The sequence below is a fragment of the Nesoenas mayeri genome (assembly GCF_963082525.1).
Source record: "Nesoenas mayeri genome assembly, chromosome: 5".
NCBI classification, from domain to species: Eukaryota; Metazoa; Chordata; class Aves; order Columbiformes; family Columbidae; genus Nesoenas; species Nesoenas mayeri.
Genome location: NC_137548.1, coordinates 56611967 through 56633872, shown reverse-complemented (window position 1 = coordinate 56633872; position 21906 = coordinate 56611967). Strand labels below are relative to the sequence as shown.

General features: G+C 43.0%; 1 protein-coding gene across 1 annotated transcript in view; it reads right to left on the bottom strand.

The window, feature by feature from the left end:
* The window catches only part of RRAS2 (RAS related 2), a 44434-nt gene extending 23002 nt beyond the window's left edge, over positions 1–21432 (bottom strand). Inside the window, exon 1 of the mRNA XM_080345119.1 lies at positions 21127–21432. Within this exon, the coding sequence (XP_080201245.1) occupies positions 21127–21231 (105 nt within the window). The 5' untranslated portion in view covers positions 21232–21432. The remainder of the gene's footprint in view (positions 1–21126) is intronic.
* Positions 21433–21906: the final 474 nt, after the last annotated feature.

Sequence of the window (21906 nt, the reverse complement as noted above, 5' to 3'; positions counted from 1 at the left end):
TCAGCAACAGACCTCAGGTTAGGGGCTATGAGAATACCCATGTTTTAGGCATTTACAGTTTATTAAGAAGCCACTTCACAACTCCTTGAAGAACATACTAGAATATCTGAAATGCAAACTGGAAAAGTTAATTCCATGGCAAAAAAAAAGCTCTTGAGGAGAGTGTAGGTATTAATGTCAAATCAGAACCTTTACCACAGGTTCGTATTGCAAACAAACTGCCTGGTAATTGGACTTTTCAGATTGTTTAGCCCACGTATGGACATTTGGAGCCACACAATTATATTAATGCAGCAAGAAGTTCTTCTAGCTCAAACAAGCCAGTAAAACAAAGCCTCACTTCAGCAACTCTAGCACATTTTAGTAACATTACCTTCTACTTCACATTTTAAGTACCTGAAAATGTTTGTGTCCTGGGACTCCACAGCAAGATAAGGTCAGAAATTGCTCAAGTTAATACCTTTCTTATTCTGAAGGCAGTAAGATGTGGTTTAGGTAGTAAAAGCCTTTTCCAACTATTACATTTCAGTTCTTTACAATGCCAGGCACCATCATCAGTTGTGTAGGTTTGCCACAGCATGGAAACAGATGTGGACTTGGACCACAGTTCAGCAAGATCCAGGTAGAAAGGCTAAGGAAGGTAAGTTCTTCAGGTTTCTCTTCTTAGAACATTTAACACAGAGATACAGCCAGATTAATTAGTCCATTAAACCCAGAGGCTACCGTTTTCTAGAATGATTTGAGTTAGGATTACCTATTTGTAGGACAGCATTTCACAATACAATTGAACTACAACAGCATCTTCCTGCCAGTGGAAGAGGGAGGTTTTGTCATCTCCACTCCAGATCTTGTCTGCAGAACGATCAGGAGACCAGACAGTTCAAATTGCTAATTAAAACTTTTAGAAACTCCCCCACCCAAACACTAGTCAACTGCAAACACCTTTAAATGTCCTGACACCTCAGGAAAGCTCATAGCATATCACTGAAAGATGCCTCTTCCCACCAACTTGAACATATTTTACATAGTGTGTTTATATATATGTGTCAAACAGGGACTGAACCAAAAGATCAAAAGCTTCTAGAAATTTTCATCGTACCACTTGTTTTGTTAGGAAAGAGACAAAATCATTAGCAAATATGTAATTAAAAGTTAAGATGACTTCCAGAGCCAGTAACACACCTCATTTATACTATGAGATCACTGTAGCCATAGACAGCAGTACACTAGTTCCTGTCCTATATTTTTTTTCTATTACCACAATTAATCCCATGGAATTTTTGAACAGCAGCCTGGACAATATCCAACATAAAAACTTTGAGTTTCATTAGTGAAGCCTGGAATACTTTATTTTCCAAAGATGTACTGACTGACCATTAGAAGCTTATTATTTAGGGAAAAGCTATAAAATAGCACTTATATCTATTAAGAACTATTGCGTCAGAAGATAAGCACAGTTCTAATAGCTTTATTTTCCCAATTTATGTATTTATTTAACTCCAACCTTTTGGCCTGAGACTAGACTGTCTAGACTCATTTTGCAAACTACAATGACCATAATCTTTAAATTCTGAAAGTGTCATAAACAGAAGTGCCAGGAACGCAGAAATGGCAGCTGTGTAGCCATCTATTTTCATTAGCAAGGCTAATTACTGCTAGCCTTCCTCCCAGACCCTCATCCAGCTAAGTAAAATACACAAAGCAGTTCTCTACAAGTCATGAAAACTTTAAACTACAATGAAAGAATTGGTTGCCCACCTATGAAATAACAGCAAAAACAATTCAAATTAAAACACACCAGGCAACTTCGCCTTAGAAAATGGTATCCGAACAGCTTGCAGAGATCAAGCTATCAACAAAGAGTTCACACTAAAAAAAAGGTACAGTGGTAATAACATGCTAAACACACGCTTTTAACGTGGCAGGTTCTTGAGCTTTCCTGCATCACAACAGACATAGCCACACAAGGCCAGGCTGATGGACCCAACGCACCGCGGTCCCACCAGCTCGGCAGTGGGGAGCATCCGCCATGCCCCAACACCAGCTATTTTTGCACATCCGTACAGCTCATCGCACTGTATTCTAAGATGAAAATGTGCTTTCTGCCTCCAGAAACCATTTCTCAGAAGTTTGTGGCTAAGCAGTAAAACCTCAGATAAGGGCAGAATTTGTACTGGTCAAAAAGTGTTTTTCCCCCCCAGCCCGTGACCTGTAACTTCAGATTCAGCAGTTCAGCAGCTCCTGGCAGGACCAACACGGGGAACTGGAAGGAGAATCCAGCAACTAGAAGGCAGTGACTCCCCAGCCCAGGAGTAACCTCCATACCCTTAATGTCCCCTCTGTGAAAAGATATTCGAGAGATTGACATTTCAGCCTCAGTTTTTTAACCCAGAGACACTGAAGAATTACTCATATAACCTCAGTGTGGGATTTAGAGCCAAATAACAAAAAGCACAGGAGGGGTTTTTTTTTTTGCCTTGTCGCTAACTTAAGGTATCAGGTTAACCTGCCTAATTGTGAGAGTGGGAAGAAATGAAGGGGATCTCTTCCTCAGTACAGCAGACTGTTTAAACCTTTTCACACTAGGGACAGTGTGTTCAGATCTTCCTGACACACAAGCAGTGCCTTTGTTTTGTTTGACAGATCTGATCCTGATGAAGGGGAAGGAAAAAACCAAACAAAAAACAACAACTGGACCTGGTCATTGTCAACCAAATTTCACAGAGCAATGTGGTAAGTTACTGCACCCTTGAAGCAAGACATACAAATCTACCCCATCTCAGCAGAGACCCAACACTGGTTTCAGTGATGCACAACGAAATCACAATGAGGCATGATGTCTGTGGGAAAGCACAAGTGTTTTAAACAGAGACTAGTCTCACATATGTAGACACTGCTGCTTCGTAAGTATTGGTTCAAACTAATACCACTGTTTTCAAAAACTCCAGGTTTCTATAAGAACAAATTATTATAAATCCACTAAATGGAGTTCAAAGAACCTGCCAAGTGGACTCGTGTAACTGCTTTGAACAAAAAATAATACAGAGTATTTTCCATCACAGATACTGGCAGAACACAATGCTTTTATTTCCAGCCTAATCAGCGCCTGCAGAGAAGTTAAATCTTAATGTCCTTGGAGAGCGTCTTCATAATCTTACTACCACCAGCAGCATATTTCAACATCAAAGGTTACTACTGCTTCACATGTGACAACGGTGTAATTCAGACTGGTTTTCTCCTCAAGTGGTAAGTGGCAGCACAGTGCACCAGGATTGTTTACAATAGGAAATGGAGCATTTCATTTCTGACCTTTCAGAAGCAAAGCCATGTGTATTGAAACTTTTACATTAGAAGCAGTTACCTTAAGTCCCTTGAAGAATTACAAGAGATAACAGAGAAAAAAATTATCTTAAATAGAAGAAAAAACAACAAGCAAAAAAACCCCTAAACTAGATTCCTGGTTGGGAGTGCTTAAGAAACTACTGTTCCATGTTTTGGGTCAGTGTCTCACAATTCAACCCAGACACACTGCCCTGCAGTAGCTCCTGCCCTTGTGTTTTATTTCTTTTTGAGGTCTGTGCTGCACTTACATCCATACCTCAGTGGCACAAAGTTGTTCAGAACCACTGAATCTACTCAAACTAGCAAATTCGGAGACTAACATCTAAAGTTTACGTACAGCCTAACATTTTCTGTGCACTTCACCCCAAGTCCATTCTTACTTACGCTCAGCTCAAGAGTACCAAACTGGGCAATACTTATTTCACCCAAATTATTTTTATAGTGTTCATTTAGTCAAATCGGTGTCAGAATTACAGTACAAGCAAAATAGGAATGTTTGCTAAGGAGGCTGACAGAAGCAAGTGGTGTTATCCTCCCAATTAAAGAAGACTCTAAGAACACAATATGACTGATACTGTTACATATGGGGAAATGTGTACAGACTCAAATTCCAGGAGCCAGAATTACCAAGTGTTTTTTACAGTCGCTAATCCTGACATGCGAGCAAGATTTCATAGTGCAGAACTGGTTACAAGCAAGATTTCATCGTGCGGAACTGGTTACAAGCCCTGTCTTGCTAAAACTAGCTGGAAGCTGATCTACAGGGAAAAGGAAGATCCTACAGCCCCAGTAATCACAACTCAAATGCTCTTGAGCAGTGCCAGAATTTTCCCTTTCAGCAACTTTAGATTTTGAAGTTACAAGAGTGTCAAATGGAAACATGCTTATCTTCTCAAATCTTATTAAAAATGCTTTTACCTTTTACATATTTAAGCAAGCATCAATTTCCATCTATAAAAAGCACATTTACCAGCAAAACATTTGCTTATACTAAAACCAACCACAGCGTTTCTTCCCCTTGGTCTCCACACCTGCAGGTGTAGTACCACTCTTAGTCAGCATCATAACAAATCACAGGGCAGGGAAACACACTGGAAACTCAGAGAGAGCTTATTTTTTGCTTGGAATTACCATAGACACCACATGGAATAGAAAAAGATAGCAATAGTCAGCATTACTTAACATCTATGGCATTAACAACGTTAGATGAATATTTTACATGACCTTCGAGCCAGAAGACCTAAGCAGTTAGGTGTTAATCCCGTCTTTTATATTTTTAGAGAATTTATTATCTTAATAGCAAGGACTGTTTCACCTCAGTGAGAATATAACTACCTCCAAACCAAGTGTTGTTATAACAAAGGCAAAAAAAACCCCAAAGAAATGAACATATCCCCTGTAAGGCAGCAGCTTCATTCAGTGAACAAAACCCAGCGACACAGTGTGCTAAAGATGAGCGTTAGCAGACTTGTTCTTAAGATCGACTTCACACTATGCGTTGCCACAAACTACAGCTTTATGTGATTACCTACTTTCACATTACAAAAAGCCACATCTATTATGAACCACATCAAGAAACTGCAAGCAAACATTCAGCTGAGGTGCTACATAACCAAACACTACACATAGTCAACAAGTGTTTGGTTTTTTTCTTCAGTGTTGCCATTTATGGTAGCAGTACAGAAGGCAAATGAAAGATTGGAGGAGTTTTACACTGAGTAGCATCACTTCCCATGGTGGAACTGATTCTAAGTAACAGATAAAAAACAGGATTTACATTAAACACTCCATTGACAGATGATCCCTTGTTGTTTATGGAATTCACAGTTTTGGCCAGAAGCATTTGCTAGAGTCACGTAGACCTTAGGATGACTGCAAAGTGAGGTTTAGCATTTTCTTCTCTAACATCCTGTTTAGCACCATGTTAGAGCTGGTTCCAGACTAGTTCTGTACCCACGGTTTGTGAGTGAGGTCTCTCCAAGGGGAAGGAGAGCTTAAAGATCAAGCTGAGAGCAAATGCTATAGACAGTCCCACTGAGAAGCACACAGATTACTGAAAGGAAACAGTGCTTTATGTCTTTGAGGAGCTGGATGCAAAACACGAGCTCTGCAGTGAAGAGTTTCTCTCATGAAACTACGTATGTTGCTGTTTGAAGCCCAAATACTCCAAATATTAACCTGGACACAAGCTGTGATAGCACAGCACTGAGACAGCCATTCTCCACTCTTGGTTCTGCCATCTAAAGCTTGCAAACATAGCTTTGCTTAAGTAATTGGCTAGCAAGTGAATACTGCAAAGCAGGCTTTGGCATCAAAATGCTCTTCCTTCAGTACAGCAAAAGACTCTCTGGAGACTATTAAAGGAATCTACAGAACTGAAGACTGTTGAGAGGACACAAATCCTCATCAGATCCTTTTTGCGTTCTTCCTTTGCTCTTTAACTGACCCTCACATTAAAACCTCAGGGAAACCATCTGCACTGCAGAGACACAAACCTTTCAAAGAGCGTATTTCCAGTACTGTCCCTTCTGGGGTCCCAAAACTCAGCAGACTCCCCAGACTCAAAGGTCCTTTCCTTTCTGTTGATGGTGGCTTCTGCCCCATCCCAGCTGGAAGGCAGCAGAATCACTGTCAGTTTACCCACTGCAGATCATAGTTCAATTCAGTTAAACAAAATATTTTTCTCCTCATCCTTTTGCAACATTGTAACTGTCTGTGCTTATTTAAACACGTCTGAGTCCTGTTTTGTTGCCATTTTTTATTAAGCAGAGCACAGACAATCCTTCCGAGCCACCCACATATCTCCACACAAAACTTCAAGTACAGCTCTTTACCAAATTTCACTTGAAGAGATTCAGTTGTTCTTTCCCTCTCCTCCCATTTCAAATAACACACGATCTTGTATTTTAGCAGGCTTTCAAGTCTTAAAGGAAAATAAGGTATGCACACCAGTACAAATGTTAAGCATTTGTGATTCTGCTACACCATACTCATTGTGACCAGTTCACCATCCCATCCTCAAGACTGGCAGGTTTCTGGATTTTTAGATGAGGTGTGAACTTGAAAACTAAGGGTTCAAATTCAGATACACTTCAGTTTAGCAACAGCATAGAGTCCAGATTTGCTCTGGGGGTTTCCAGCAAGGGGATTTCCCTTCTGTCCCACGTGCTCTCATTCTTACAAAGAATTTACATAAATTCTCAAATAAACTTGTTTTCTAAACTTAGGAGCTGCCCTCAGCCTGCACAGAGCAGCCAGATCACATGAGGATTTCATTTGCATTAGACGATACATGCTGACTTCTCTATACAATATTCCTTTACAGACATCATTTGAGGAGAAAAGCATCACTATCTGGAAAGCACAGGTGCACATCATATGAACAGAGATCATGAAAAGCATCAGTAAACATACTATCTAAACCATATACAAGGTATGATCAAAGCAAGGAAGGACAAGGGCTGATGAAAAATAACTCAGTCATGCCAGCTGTGTTTCTTCCACCACATGTGGCTACCTCCCTTTGATTTTTACAATCACTGACTTGTAATGAATCTCCAATGAAGTAAGCTACCTTCTTCAGGACAGATTCTGTGAACAGCCACTGCCACAAAAGCAACTCAGTAATTTGTTTGTTACTAAGTATCTTGCCTTTAAAAATAAAATACAGAATCACAGAATGTCAGAGATTGGAAAGGACCTCAAAAGATCATCCAGTCCAATCCCCCTGCTGGAGCAGGAACACCCGGATGAGGTTACACAGGAAGGCGTCCAGGCAGGTTTTGAATGTCCCCAGAGTAGGAGACTCCACAACCCCCCTGGGCAGCCTGTTCCAGTGTCTGTCACCCTCACTGAGAAGAAGTTTCTTCTCAAATTTAAGTGGAACCTCCTGTGTTCCAGTTTGAACCCATTTCCCCTTGTCCTACTGTTGGTTGTCACCAAGAAGAGCCTGGCTCCATCCTCGTGACACTCACCCTTTATGTATCTGTAACCATTAAATATTCTCAAAGCACATAGTAAGCTCAGAAAAGAGGATAATAGTATGAATCCAACAAACAGCACAAAAAGTATTAGATTTCTACACAGGCTACTAGCAGCTTACAAGGAAGATACTTTTTGTTTATCATCTTAACAAAATAAATCTACACTATCAAATACACTACACCAGTGTATAGTCTTTCAACTTTCAACCATGCAAGGAGAAAAAAAGGCAACATAAGAGTTTATGTATCATGAGATAGAGCAATTACAAAAAACCCCAAACAAAAACATTATAAACAAGCCAAATTCAAGTTCATCTCTCTCCAAGCAAGTTCACATTGATGGAAACTGAGCTGCTAAAACACATTACCTGAGCCCAGTTCATAACATGTGCAGAAGTGAGTGACTCATATCAAACTAGCCAAACCCATTGCGTGCCACTGCCCTCTTGTACCAAAACGGGTCACGCATCTAGTGGGGAAAACAACTTAACACATCTTGTCCTGAAGAACACACTCCATCACCTAAAAGCACTAGTTTTCATTAAGAAAATCATCAATACAGTAACTTCTAAACTCAAACTGCAATATGCAGCATTCTTCCCTGGTCTGACAGGCACACACAATAAAGTATCACTTTAAATAAGCAGAGAACATTATTATTTGATTGCGTTACTGAGCAGAGAACTTCTGCAAGTATGTTGTTTAAAGGTACAGAGAGGCAGCAGTTCAGCAAAGGCCATCTTAAAGTGTGTGAGTGGTGTGCAGAGACCTTCAACTTGTTCACTTTCAGAAGAAGGTTTTAGAATGCATGGGGTTTGATCAGAGGGGTTTTTTGGGTTTATTTTTTGTTGTTGTTGTTGCTATTTCCGCTCCCATATTCTACCGAGTAGTGATCTTGTGGTAAAGGCATTCAGTGAAGAAAAAACAGAGCGTGGAATGCTCAGGCAGCCAGCCTTCTGCACCAAAACCACACAAAAAACACTGCAGTTTCTCTCATTCTTACAGATTAGAAACAGGTTCTTCAACTTCTTCATACTTTGAATAATGGACTATTCAGTGTTGTTCATATTTCCAGTAATCACATTTGAGGCTGCCGGACAGGCAGTACATCAGGTGGACAAGCAGAAACCCTTCAGAAGACCTTATCTTCTTCCTTGTTAACTCATAAACAGCCAAGTGTGAACAGAACCTCTGAAGGCAGCATTAGCACCACGCAGCTCTGCCAGCTTTCCACATGCAGCAAAGCTCATGTTATTTACAAGGGCAGTGTGGATGCTACCAATTAAAGGCAAGTAGTTTCTGTTTTGTGCTTTCTTCCAGCATTAGAAAGTATTTTAATTTAGATCATAAGTCTTCCAGACTCACTTCCTGGGAATATGTTAAAAGCAACCTTTCCTAATGACCAAAACTCAAAGCTGATTAGATGGGTCATGTGCATCACAGACTTGTTGGACAGAATCAACATCACACCAACGTGCTGGTTTAGGGTTGTTTTTTCTTTTGGTTGGTTGGTTGGTTGGTTTGTTTGGTGTTTTTGTTTTTTAGGGGGGGTTTATTGTGTTTTTGTTTGTTTGTTTTTTAGAGAGAAAGAACAGCTACAAAGTCCTCTACAAACATATTTTGGCACAGATACCCTATGTGCTTCAGGTTTAAGAATGATTGTCAGATCCTGAAGACGCAAAAACAAATCTAGAGAGATTTTTTTGATGAATCGCTACGGTAGCCCACTGCTCGGAGCCCAAGCTGCCACAGGTTTACAGAAACACACTTTTCAAAGCGCAAGTGTGGAAGCTGACAAAAAGTCAGTGCTCCAGCTTGGAGATACTCAGTCAGCAATAACAGAACTAGGACACAGAAAGGGTTTTGCCCAGGAGAAACAAGCACCAAGGCCATTTCACCAACCACATTTAATGTATTTCCTAGACTTAGGAGAGATCAGCAGTATAATCTATTCAAGGAAGAAATTACAGAAACATGATAAATACCTAGCTGAATAGTGTTAGGCAATCACATTAGTATCTCCTAAGAATTACTAGTGCTGGTGAAAAGTTAAGGTATTCTCACATTTAGCAGGCTACTCAACTGGCATAGAGGTACTCATGTACAAAACAGCCCACACGGTGCAGCAGATTTTTAAGTTTTAACATAAACTGTTCAGCTGTTACAAAACGCGGTCTCAATTATCTAGTCTGAAGCAAGCGGCTGCAGCTTAAATTATTCATCTTCTGCAATCACCCTGAACAAATTCTTCCAGATCACCACTTTCCCTCATGCAGGGAGGCAGCGAGCACCTTTTTCAGGAGATCACATCAAGAGATGCAGGGCTTTTATTTTCTTCACAATATTTGTACACTGAAGAAATGCACAGAACGCAGAGTTCCAAGGCACAATTCTGTAATAGGCCTTGAGCTAGAAAAATCCTAAACTTTTAAACCTTGAGTAAAACCCCTAACTCAGCAGGATTTTAAGACCCCAGGTCACAATTACTCTGAACAGACATCCAAGTCAGCAGAGATCAGATTATTTTCAAATTCTGCTCGAAGTGGATTCTATTATTGGTTTCCTTTTTTGGGAGAAGACTTCTGGTGTGTCAGTTGAAATATTCAAGTCCTCCCACAAAACAAGTCAAAGCAGCTATGGAGGAGGGGAAGCCACTATTAAAAATGTGTGGAATGTAACCTACTTGGAAGAAGGCAGATAATACCAGGGCAAGGAAGTCAACTACTTCAGATCCGAGGCTCTTTTCCCATACAGTCCCACCGGGCAGTTTTAAATTTACAAACATTAGTGAATTTCATCAGCCTCTGTAGGACATAAATAAGTTTCATGGACAAAAATGCCAAATTCTTTGCGTATGTGATATATGCTATATCCTAATGGGTGCAAAAACTTCTAGAGAGCAAAATTAAAAAGTGTCTTTAACGACTTCAAAAGCTGAGCCTTTAAGTATCATTTTTAAATTGAAATAAACTGAGATGTATACATCAATATATTTGAATGCACTTTTCCAGCAAGACAGAAACAAAGCAGAAACTCCGAAGAAAACATTTTCTATAGTTAATAGATTTAGGCCACAAATGAAGGAATTCAGCATTTTCTCAGGCTTTAAACACTCTTGTTAAAAGTAAAACACTCAATTTAAAAATGTCTCCTCACACAAAGTAATTCTCTCAGAACTAATACCCGAGGGGATCAAAGAGCTAACTCCACTGACAGGTAATTAACTTTCAGCCTCAGAGGTCTCCAAGATGATGCACAGGCACCTGCTGTAGCTGGACTCGTCAGAAGACCTCAACAGCTTGAAGGCTCAGACATTTCCAGCTGAAAGAAATCAAACCTCTTGCTCCATTAGCTTATCTAACACAGTCTAAAGTCAGATTTCAGCTGAACACCCTCTGATCAGATAACAGGACTTGCTCGGTGCTATACACAGGAGCATCTTGCAAGTCTTCTTGTGTTCGCCGTACACAATAAAAGCGATCACTCTTAAGTCTCATTGCTATTCAGAGCTGGAACAGGTTAACTTCCCCCCCGTCGCACAAGGTTTCATGCAGTTGTACACACGTCTTCAGTGGTTAACCCGCTGCAGAAGCTGCTGCCTGTCCCACCGCCCCCCTGCACACGGGTCTCAGCCACAGAGAACTTCACCCACATTTCTGTGAACCTTTCCACAGCATCACCCCCCATGGCTGAAGCAATGTAACAGAGCAAGTTATGAACTCTGTAACTGCTAAAAGGAGAAGCATCTTAAATTCTCTACTTCTGAAGACCTGTTTTCATGTAACATTTAATGCTAAAGTCATGCTCAAAAAGTTACAGTAAGCAGCTCTACTCCCTTCTGACAATTTCAGAGAATGCCCCCAGATGATTCATCTTTCAATAATTCAGGTGTGGAATACAGCTTAGATGCTTAGTTATTGCAGCAATCAAGCAAGACGAGAGCTTTAAGGTTTTGCACTTCGGCAACTGGCAGTATCATTAGTATAACATAATATTGTGCACAAAGCTTGAGAAATAGTTAAACTATACACAAGACCATACAGCATTTTAATACACACTTAGTTTATGGAAGGAGACTTCTGGACTTGAAAAAGCTAGAAGAACAAGCATCCAAATGAAAGCTAAGCAGCCAACAGCGCTGTTGGTTGGTGACAATCTGTTAAGAGCCACCTTTAGAAGTACCAAGGTGGGATATTCATAGTGGCCCATCCACTGCATGCCACAGGCTGAACATTCAGTTTCTAGGGGAGAAAAAACAAAACAACACAAAAAACACCACCACACACACACAACTTACCCCTATAGAGACAGAAATGAGATGTTTCCACAGTTTAAAACTTCTCATTTTAATACTCTCAGACAGCAAGGCAAGCCACCTTTGATTTAACCAATAAAGTTGTTTTACCTTGCTCATGTGCTAAGGATTCTGGCCTCATGGGTTTACTTTCAAACTTGAGGGTCTGGAAACTGTTTATCATAGCATACAACCTACTGACAGGGTTTTCCAAATTCACTGCAGTGCTACAGGAAAGCTGCTGAGCACAGGTTATTGTCCCCACCCATGATATTTTAAGACCCCAAGCAGGGTCTCAAGTCAAAAACTCCCAGCTAGATGAGAACCCAGTTCATGGGGAGGAGGGACATGTTAAAGGGAGGTCAAAGTACGACAAATCAAAATGATGCAGCACATATATTTGTGTCTTGGAAACAGCTGGGACATGCGTTCAATATTCTGGTGGCTTTGTTTGGAGTCTGGGGGAGGCAGAAAGAATATGCAAGGACAGTGTTTCTGCAGGACTTTGAAGACAAACAACCAGAAAAAAATCCCAAGAAGCAATTGAAATTGCAAGACCAAATTAAAATAGACTTATAATTGCATTCTTAGTATTGCTGGGTTGCATCAAGTGAGAATTCTTTTAAATACATCACTGCTACTTCTTTTTTTCAGATTAGACTTCTTAGTGTCAGCTAGTATAGTAGAGGAAAACATTGTATGCACTTATAACAAGGTTTTGTTCCTGAAGTAGTAGAGCTGGTAGCACATACAGAAGTATGTTATCAACAACTGCTTTTTACACATTATTATAAAGGACCTTCATAAAAGGAGAGACAAACACAGGAATACTATTAGGAAAAGAATTTATAAACCCCCTACTTCAAACAGTGCACATTACTGTAATCCCATTAACTTTTCTTACATAGAATTAAGCCTAATAACAGAAGTTTAGTAGATCACTTTTCTACCCAAAGATGCCAGATTTTTCACACAGATTTATTATTGGCATCCTTCCATTTCATGGTCTACTCATCACATAAGGAGCAAAATATTCAGATTTGCTTACAGGTTTATAGGTTTAGATCTCCTTAAATGAGGAATGCTGAAGATGCTCTGTGGTACAGGGTGAGCAAGGTATTTTTGTCAGAAAAACTCAAAATGGTAACTGCAGTGCTTTTGAAATTTCACCTTTTCCTAGCAAATATAACTAGTGACTCAACGGTTTATCGCTACAGTTACAGAATACTCAGAACAGGACTGGAAAAATAATTTCCTTGTATGTTTTCTGGAAACTTAAGTTCATTTTCTGGCTTAAAAGATCTGAAGAAAGTGCCACAGCTATGAATACGTACCTAAGGCTACTCTTTTGAGAAATAACCCTTCTCATAGGTCTTCTGCATAAAGATCTTTGCTGAATACTTTGGTTATTAGCACTGAACTAGGTTTTTTGTGTACTGTGGCATTTTTATGTGTCAGTGCTAACATCTAGTTAATTATTAATGCACGTTGGTTCTAACAGCTAGTACTTTATGCTATCTTTAATAGCGCCCTTTTGCGTACATTCCTGCCATCTGAACTCACTCCTATCTAGACTCACCAGTTTACTTTCTGGACAGGGCCGAGATGCTGGTGTGGGTCTGGTCAAACAAGCACAACTGCCAGATGAAGTTGTTTGCAGAGCGACCCAGACAGGGCAACCGATCCCGGCTAAAAACATTCCCTGGTTATTTTTAACTCTGAGTGCTTGTGGAGTTGCAGTGAACTGGATGGAGCAAATAGCTATAGTGGTAAACTGCTGTGGCAGCGTGGGGACCTGTTGAGCAGTTTCCTTACTGGTAGTACCAGCTTATTGAATTAAACCCTCAATTACAGCAAAGCCCTGTTCTTCAGGCTTGAAGAGAAAAACCATTTCCCTGGCTTTGTGCTCTCCTCTGGCTGTTCCTTCCGAGAAGCAAACCAACCATCAACTTGCCCTCACTTCCATGCTCCTAACGGTTCTACAGCTGCACCAGTACGCTGCTCTGACCCACCACAGCTCCAGCTTTCCACCGCAGTTTTGGCTCCACACAAGTCTCTGGAAATGCACCTTCTCCTTTGTGAGCCTTTGTATGTTACAAAAGAAAATCAAAACTCATCACAGCACTTAATCACCCAGCAGGATCCCCACAGTGAGCAGAGCTGACAGCACTTCCCCAGGTGACCAGAGAAGCACAGCACAATCCCCCCAACCACCCCCCAGCTCAGGTTCCAGGCTCTGTGGACACCTGGGGACAGCCAAGGTGCAAGTTTTCCAGCCTGTCCCTTCCCAGCAGCAGATAAGAAGCCCTGACCTCGCTCTAATGACGGGCAGCGCTGTGCACAATGCTTGATTAGTTGCAAGATCAAGCACTTCAAACATGAATATGTGACCTTCTTTAACTCCACCGTGAACAGCTCTTGCACTGCGTTCCAGACAGCCCTCCTAAGGCAACTAGTAGAAGCAAGCAACCCATTAAAAAAAGGTAACTTTAATCTCATAGAAGTTCCATCTGGAAGTGGTGATGCATATCAGGCAGTTTACACACCAGGACATGACTAGCGGGCAGTATACACATGGTATGTCCTCATCAGAGAATAAGTAAGAAAAGGCAAAGCAAATAGATTAGGTAAACATCCTTTTTGTCTGCTATCTACTTCAAGTAATTAAGTTATAAAGAGAGGACAAATATTTTCTTCCGAATTACCTGCTCCTACAGAGTGCCTTACAGGCCATCCCGGACCCGAGCTGCAACCACGCTTAAGCTGTGAGAACACAGGCACAACAAAGACCACGAAGTAGAAAAAGAGCAGAGAAAAAAATTGTTCACAATCACAGAGCACATCTATCTTAGTAAAGAAAGACAGAGTTCAAGACAAATATGTAAGGTCTCACTCACTGCCCAGATAGAAATAGTTCACCTGGGATCCAACTCAACACTAAACTGGTAATAACAGGCTACTGCTACTCTCTGTCAGCATTTCAAAACAAAACTCCAGTAACTTTGCAAGGCAAACCATTTGCCAGGCCAATATTGACTACCGGTATTATTTATCATTAGGCTTTTCAATCTGGATCCCATTAAGTCTACCCTTTTCAGCAACAATTTGTCTTGGTTGATCAAAGCTACATCCAGAATTCCAAAAACCAGAATATGTTTCATGCAAAGCAACAGGGAAAAGTAAAAAAAAAGAAAAAGGAGGAAGAGCATTACAGGTGCGATCTCAGTTTTAATGCTGGTTTTACACACTTCTTTAAATCATACATATTTATAGTAACTGCTGCATTTACCTGGATGCCACATTTTCTTTTAACAGTGCTTATGACCATAACTGAATACAAGACCAAATGAGCACAGTTAAGTCCCCTGAACCGTCAGAATCAATGGAGAAATTACCTACTTGTGTCACACCAGTCTAGACCTAAAGAGTGACTCATTTGGGAAGGTCTGCAAAAACCCCTAGCTTCCTACCCGCTAGCCAGAAGCCTGCTGCATTTCACTTCATGAAGCTGGTGTTTATCTTCAGGCACGTGAAGGAGCTCAGTCACATTTTCAGCGCCAGTAACGCTTTCTTTAAACGCGGACAGGTTGCATAAGGTATACAAACACGAGCCATTCAGGTCATTCAAAGCTCTCTCAATATAAGGGCTCTACTTATAAAAGCCACCCTCTACCACCACTACTGAATACTGGAATTTGTGCTCCAGCCAAAAGCAGGCGCAGAAGCCTCTCCCTCAAGCACAGGCAGGAGGAACAGGGCTGTGGGCCAGCGGCTGTCGATTCATCCCAAGAGTGCAAAGGACACGGCGGGCAGCAATCCGGGAAGCTGCGCCAGAACTCCGTGTGCAAGTGGCGGTAGGAGACAACCTGATAACCAAAAGGTACGTCAATATTTACTTGCTATATAAGCAACTGCTGCTAGGGGTTAACGCATGGAAAGCTGCTTTCCGACCACAGCGTGGTTTTAGTTATCCCAAAGGAATTCCACTTGGGGAAAGGACTGGAAATTCCTCAAAACTAGAATGATCAGCACCTCAAAATTTAAGCACTATCCAAATTCATGCCAGCTTTTGAACTCAGCTCAGATCTACCCTATACGTACATTAACACACAGCAGCCCTGCTGGCAAAGTTACAACACATATACCATTGCAAGCTACACCAGAACATCAACAGGCAAACCAGCGCTTCCTTCTTGCCTGCAAATTAAGCCTCAAGTCATCGACTACATTTCCCAGGTTGTGGATCTACAATTAACCAGAGCGAGACAAATCTTTTGTTCGGCAGCAGTGCTCTGGGAAGCAAGGAGCCGAGCAGCTCAAGTTTCACAAGAAGCGCAACAAGCAGCCCTTATTATTCCAGGTGACTGCATCACAAGTGCTTTGTTTTGACTCAGCTTTTTATTTCCCACCTTTAACCTCAACAGAGGCCAACAACCAGTCGCTTGCTCTCCTAAATTGCATTTTGTCACCTTGCGTTACATTGCACTACTTACTGTAAGAAGGCCCCACGCTTTATCAAAATGTAAGCATACCAGTCCTAGCGTAGCCCTGCATGAATCCACAGCCTGGAATTCATGGCATTTTACCCCCTTGATTTTCTTATGCGCTTACTTGAAGAACTTTTTGTGGTTTTTTGATGGTTAGTCAGAATACCTAGAAACTGCCGAGGGGGTTGCACACCCCCCAAGTCTAGCTGTGGTCCATCGGGGTCTGTCAAACATCCAGCACGCCGGCTCCAACACCAGCTGCGTTTTCAGTTGTTGCTTTTCAATCTGCTTTACTACTCTATTTTAGAGCAGTCAACAAATCTACAACCAACTCCATTTACTCACTGGTTAGCAGAAGAGTAAGCTCAGCTCCAATTAGAACTTGTTACTGACAGTTTAAGAGCAGTAGGAAAAACAGTTCATTTTACAAATTTGGCAGTGAGAATTAAGCTTGTAAATATAGCATGAAACCAGTAAACAAACAAAAAATACACACACACTGGACCCCTAAATACATTTTATATTACATTAAGTGTTCTAGCAGTCTCAGACATGTTCATGCATTACCATAGTTAATATTAAGCTGATTGACAAACTAATCTCAACTCAGCCACACTGAATTATATCCAGTCAATATCATCTTAAGGTTCTAGTGACATCCATTAACTAATACATTACTGTAAGTCACCGAAGTCTGTGTGTGCAAAAACAGACATGTCATTGTCACAAAACAAAAGCTACAGTTTTCTGAAGAGGTAAACCACTGTCACAAATAATTTTAACAATTCTCATCAAAAGCATCCACTATTTAGTGGAGCAAATTTGAAAGAATAAAACATTAGAGGCTTTCTTGCTGTCTACTGCTAAAACTAGCTATACATTGTTCAGTTTAACAAGAAAAAAAAAGCATGAAGTAAATGGCAACTGCAGGATGAAAATATGCAGAGAGTGATTAGGTATTTGCTAGGCTGTGTTCCCTTTGAGCAAGGAAACCTGAACATTACAAAGGGCTGAGTTAGAAGGGAATGTGGGGTATTTTGTGACAGACCTCTGCATGACAGCTGGAGAAAAGCTATTGTGGCAACAGCTGTGTGCTCTGCACAGCTCACGCTCCCAAATGCCTCCGCCCGCAAAGAGCCCAGTTAACTGGCTGCAACGTGCTTTAAAAGTTTTCTGCCTCTTGGGACGTGAGCATGATGGATTATTTGTGTATGTTTTAAATAAGAGAAGGAATGCTAAGTTCTACCACTTACAGTTTTACAGAATGCCGTGGTGTAATGTTGAGCTATTATTCACTGCTGCTTTCCTAGAGTTTATAGCTGCAACAGATCCCATCAGCTCTCCTCTACAATTAAAATGTCTTCGCTTCCTGTCTTAACAGGGCACAGACCCGACAGCAGTAAATTCATATATCATATCCTGATTCAAAGGAAATGATTTGGTATTTCCAGGATGAAATCCTGGCCCACCAACAGCAATATCAAGCTGTATTTATCTCCCCAGAGGAAGAATTTTGAGGAACACACCTAACCACTGAAAGCTTTGATCTGCTCGTTTGTACTCTAAAGGTACTCCAAGTTGTTAGATGAACTCCTGACAAGTGAACCCAGGATCACAAGCAATTATAGGCAAGCGACCAGTCACATCTCCAGTCCTGTTCCTACTGCACTATACTAGTTAGCACAGCGATGCTGAACCCAGGACATGAAAGAGCTTTCATTGTATGGCACAGATTTGCTCACTCAGCCCCCTTACAAAAACATTGTTGTTTCAGCTCAGACTGAGGCACAACAACCTTCAGGAACCGATACTCTCACACAGGACAGCGTGCACAGGAGCGCTTTACGTGCTGATCACTGCCATAATAAGAGTCCAAGCTCAGGCATTACTACTGTTGTAAGAACAAATACTACCTGTTTCCTCACCAACACCTAAAACAAGGCTGGGAAGGATGCACTGTGCACAAACCCCAGAGAGCTGGCAAATGAAAGAAGATGAACTGGTTCTTCCTATATCTTCGTTTTCATTTATTTCATCTGAAGTGAAGGAACAGTTTTCCCATTTTCAAATATGAATCCTCCTTAGTCTTTCAAAGATGCAACATAAAATCGCAGCACACGGTTACCCATGATATCCTATCAGCACAAGAGTCTCGTTTACTGGAAAATAATCAACAGCCCTGAAAGAGAAGCAAGAGTAACTATACCCGAGTACTGATTTACTAAAAGTTAAATACAGGATTATAGGAAAGCAAGACCATGTGTGGAAAAATTTGCTAGTATTACTAGGAAAAAACTTTCATTTTTAAGCTTCAAAACGGAGTTGTTGACAACTGTATTTTAAACACAAGCCATAAAGAAGCAAAAGAACATTTAAATCCTTCACTGACATCAAGATTTGTCATATGGCAGTAGTAAAGGCAGCTACAAGTTTGCCACTTAATCCCAAGAAATTCCAAAAATGAAGCATGTGACTTGTTTGTAATCAATTTTAAAATAATTTGGAGCAGTTTCTACCCAGCCTTAAAAGACAAACAACATATTTGGCAATACACTTGCCAAACAGAAACTACAGAAGTGGTTACATCGCATCGCACACACTTGATATCATCATAAACTTTAAGAGCTCAGGAAGACACTGTGGTATATAAACTATACACCAAGCCTCATCTCTTATTGTCTGTACCTACATAGCAAGCAGGGAAACAAAATAAAACTCTTTAAGATGAATGAGGTTCTGCTCAGGTGGTCTTCATTTCCTAGCTATTTCTCTCTCTCTCTTTTTTCCAAAGGTTGAATTCATCACTTTGTGATGGCATGATTTTATCTCAAGATAAGGCAGTCGAAAGGGCAAAAATATGCAGATAACTTAATACAATCGGACAATAACTTGTTTTGAAGAATTCACCCTCAACATGTCAGCTTCACGCTCCAGTGCTGTTCCCTCACCACGCTTTCAAACTGAACTGTTTATTTGTCTGCTATTAATTTGAAGAGATCCTTATACGTGACAGAGTGGACACAGGTTCCTCTTTTGCAGATATTCACTGGAACACAAGTGTCAGTCACAGCACTTGAGTAAAAACTTTTACTACTATCAGGGTGTAGCTCATGCTTTTAAAGAATGAATGTCTACCAGAACTCAAATACTGAAATTATCAAGTACTCAGCAGAACCTTACTGCTATTAAAATAAATGGGCTTACCAAAGCACCAAGTGTGAATTTTTTCCCCCCTTATGTCTTTAATGGAAATACAGCATTATTTTGCATGAAGTTAAAATTATCCAAAAGCCTTTAACATAGCCAAGGACTCTAGAGATCCACTTGGCAACATTTTCCAAGACAGAAGCACTTCAGAACTGAAGTTGTGTCCAGTGCACACATGGCTGCCACAACCAGTTCAGATATCCACAGGAAGATGCAGGCAGCACCACCATGTTTGAGTGAATGGCACTTTAAACCAGCTTTAGTCAATCACAGACATTACCTCCATATACAAGCAACAAGGAATCCAAGCCACACACATCCACGACCCTGGTTGTTCCAGCCCCATCACCCTCCAGCAGACCAGCAAGCCAGTCTCTTACCAGCATCTGACCAGCTGCTTACGTGTCCAGCAAACAAGGCACCTGCACAACACACATTTCCTTTCCATCTCAAATGCACTGTTCAAAATACATTTCAAAAGAATCAGTTCTTCTAAACCGCCAGTTATTTTAATGTCTTGTACAATACTGGATCTTCTAAGCATTTGGTATCCAGTACTCACACAGATTTTGAAAGTGCTGTTTTCTATGTAGTTATTTAGCCTACACCACAGAGCTTAAATTCTCAGCACAATATGACAGCTAACAAACAGATGTATGCACACATTAACAAAGAATATCTGAAGTTAAAAAAAAAAGTCTATTTGCTATTGGATCCTCTGCTCTAACAAAACATTTTTTAAGAATACAATTGCCCCCAGTGTTAAAAGACAAGCTTGCTTCGTTGCCAAACAGCCTGTCTTAGCAGTAGGTAGAATATTATGGCCTCTCCCCTCAGTGGAATTAAAGAAAACAAACAAAAAGTCATTCTCTCCAGATTTGCTCATCTGCCATCAGCAATACCAGCAAGCAGAATGCAAGTAGTTGTCTCCTCCTTCCACCATAAACAGACAGAGGTGGATTAATAACACTCGCATGACAGCAGCAGAAATGCTAAATGCAACAGGGCAGAAGATAAATAAGAGGAGTACGGCTGAATTAGCAGCAGAACAGGAAAAAACGTTCTTCCTCATTAGACTGATATGCACACTTTACATCACCTATTCTGTCACGGTTTTTACGGGAAATTAATAAGAAAAAACAAAACCAAAAACAAAAAGTTCAATTATCTGTAAGTTGAAGCACGCACCAACAGCGGGAGCCCAGCGGGGCGGGGGGCGATCGCCGTCCTGAGCCAGCACATCGCGACCCGCTCCGTGCGAACCGCTCTTGCCTGGGGGGCTGCAGGAGGTCCCGCACCCCTGCCCGGGCCGGCACAAGAGCCGCGGGCTCAGCCCCGGGGCAGCTGTTTCGGAGTCGGACGCCAAGTGTCACCGCTCCCCCGGTTACTGCGGCTGCCGCTTCCCGGGCGGAGCGCGGGGCCGGACCCAGCGCCCCCGCCGCCCCGCAGCCCCGGCGCGGAGCAACCCCACCCCGGCGGCACCCGCCCGCGGAGCCGCGCAGCGCGGCGGAGGCGCCCGGCGGAGCGGGAGCGGCGTCCGCCCCTTCCCGCCCTCCAGAACCTTCCCGGGGGCCCCCGACACGCCGGGGCGCCGCGCCCCAACCACCGCCCCGAGCCCCTCAAGGTCACGCCGCCGCCTCCCCGCCCCGGGCTTCCCGCTTCCTCGCCCGGCGGCGCGGCGCCTCCGGGAGCTGCCGCCCGCCGCGCCGGCCCCAGCCCCGGCCCCCCCCGCGCTGAGCGCCGGGCAGCGCCCAGGCCCCGGCGCCGCGGCCGGGTGGAGCGGCTCTCTGCCTCGGACGCCGCGGCCCCTCACCTGGATGAACTGGATGGTGAGCGCCGACTTGCCCACGCCGCCGCCGCCCACCACCACCAGCCGGTACTTCTCCTGCCCCGGGCCGTCTCTGCAGCCCGCGGCCATCGGGGAGCCGAGCGGAGGCGATCGCGGCAGCGCCGCCGCCGGGTCCGGCGCCTCTCTCCCTCCTGCTCTCCTCCCTCCTCCGCGGCCCGCCGGCGCTGAGCAGCCGCAGGCCCCGCCGCTCCTGCGCTCCGCCGAGTGCGCCGCCGGCAGCGCCCCACCGTGCGGCAGCGCCGAGCGCACGGAGCACCGCCCGCCCCGCAGCCAAGGCGCCGCGGCTACAAATGGCCGCCGGGGGGCGGAACCCCCCTCATCGACATGCTAATGACAGCGACTATATGCATGAGGGGGCGGGACCTGGCGCTCACCCTGCCGGCGCCGCGCTCCTCCGGGCAGAGCGGCCCGGCGGTGGGAGCTGCGGGGCTGGGGCTGGGGCTGGGGCTGGGGCTGGGGCTGGGGCTGGGGCTGGGGCTGGGGCTGGGGCTGGGGCTGGGGCTGGGGCTGGGGCTGGGCGAAGTGAAGCGCCCAGCCTCGGCCCTTCGGCACCACACTTCTTTGTTTGTAACGTGCGCGTTGTGACAGCCCCCGGTCACCCCGCGCTCCCCCTCCAGAACTGAGTGCTAAAGAGGTAATTAGTGATTTCCTCATGGGTTTTCCCGGCGCGCCTGTCCTCCCGCCGCTGAGTGCTTCATCAACATTAATAAGCCTCTTTAAATACCCATGAGGTGGGGACTGGGG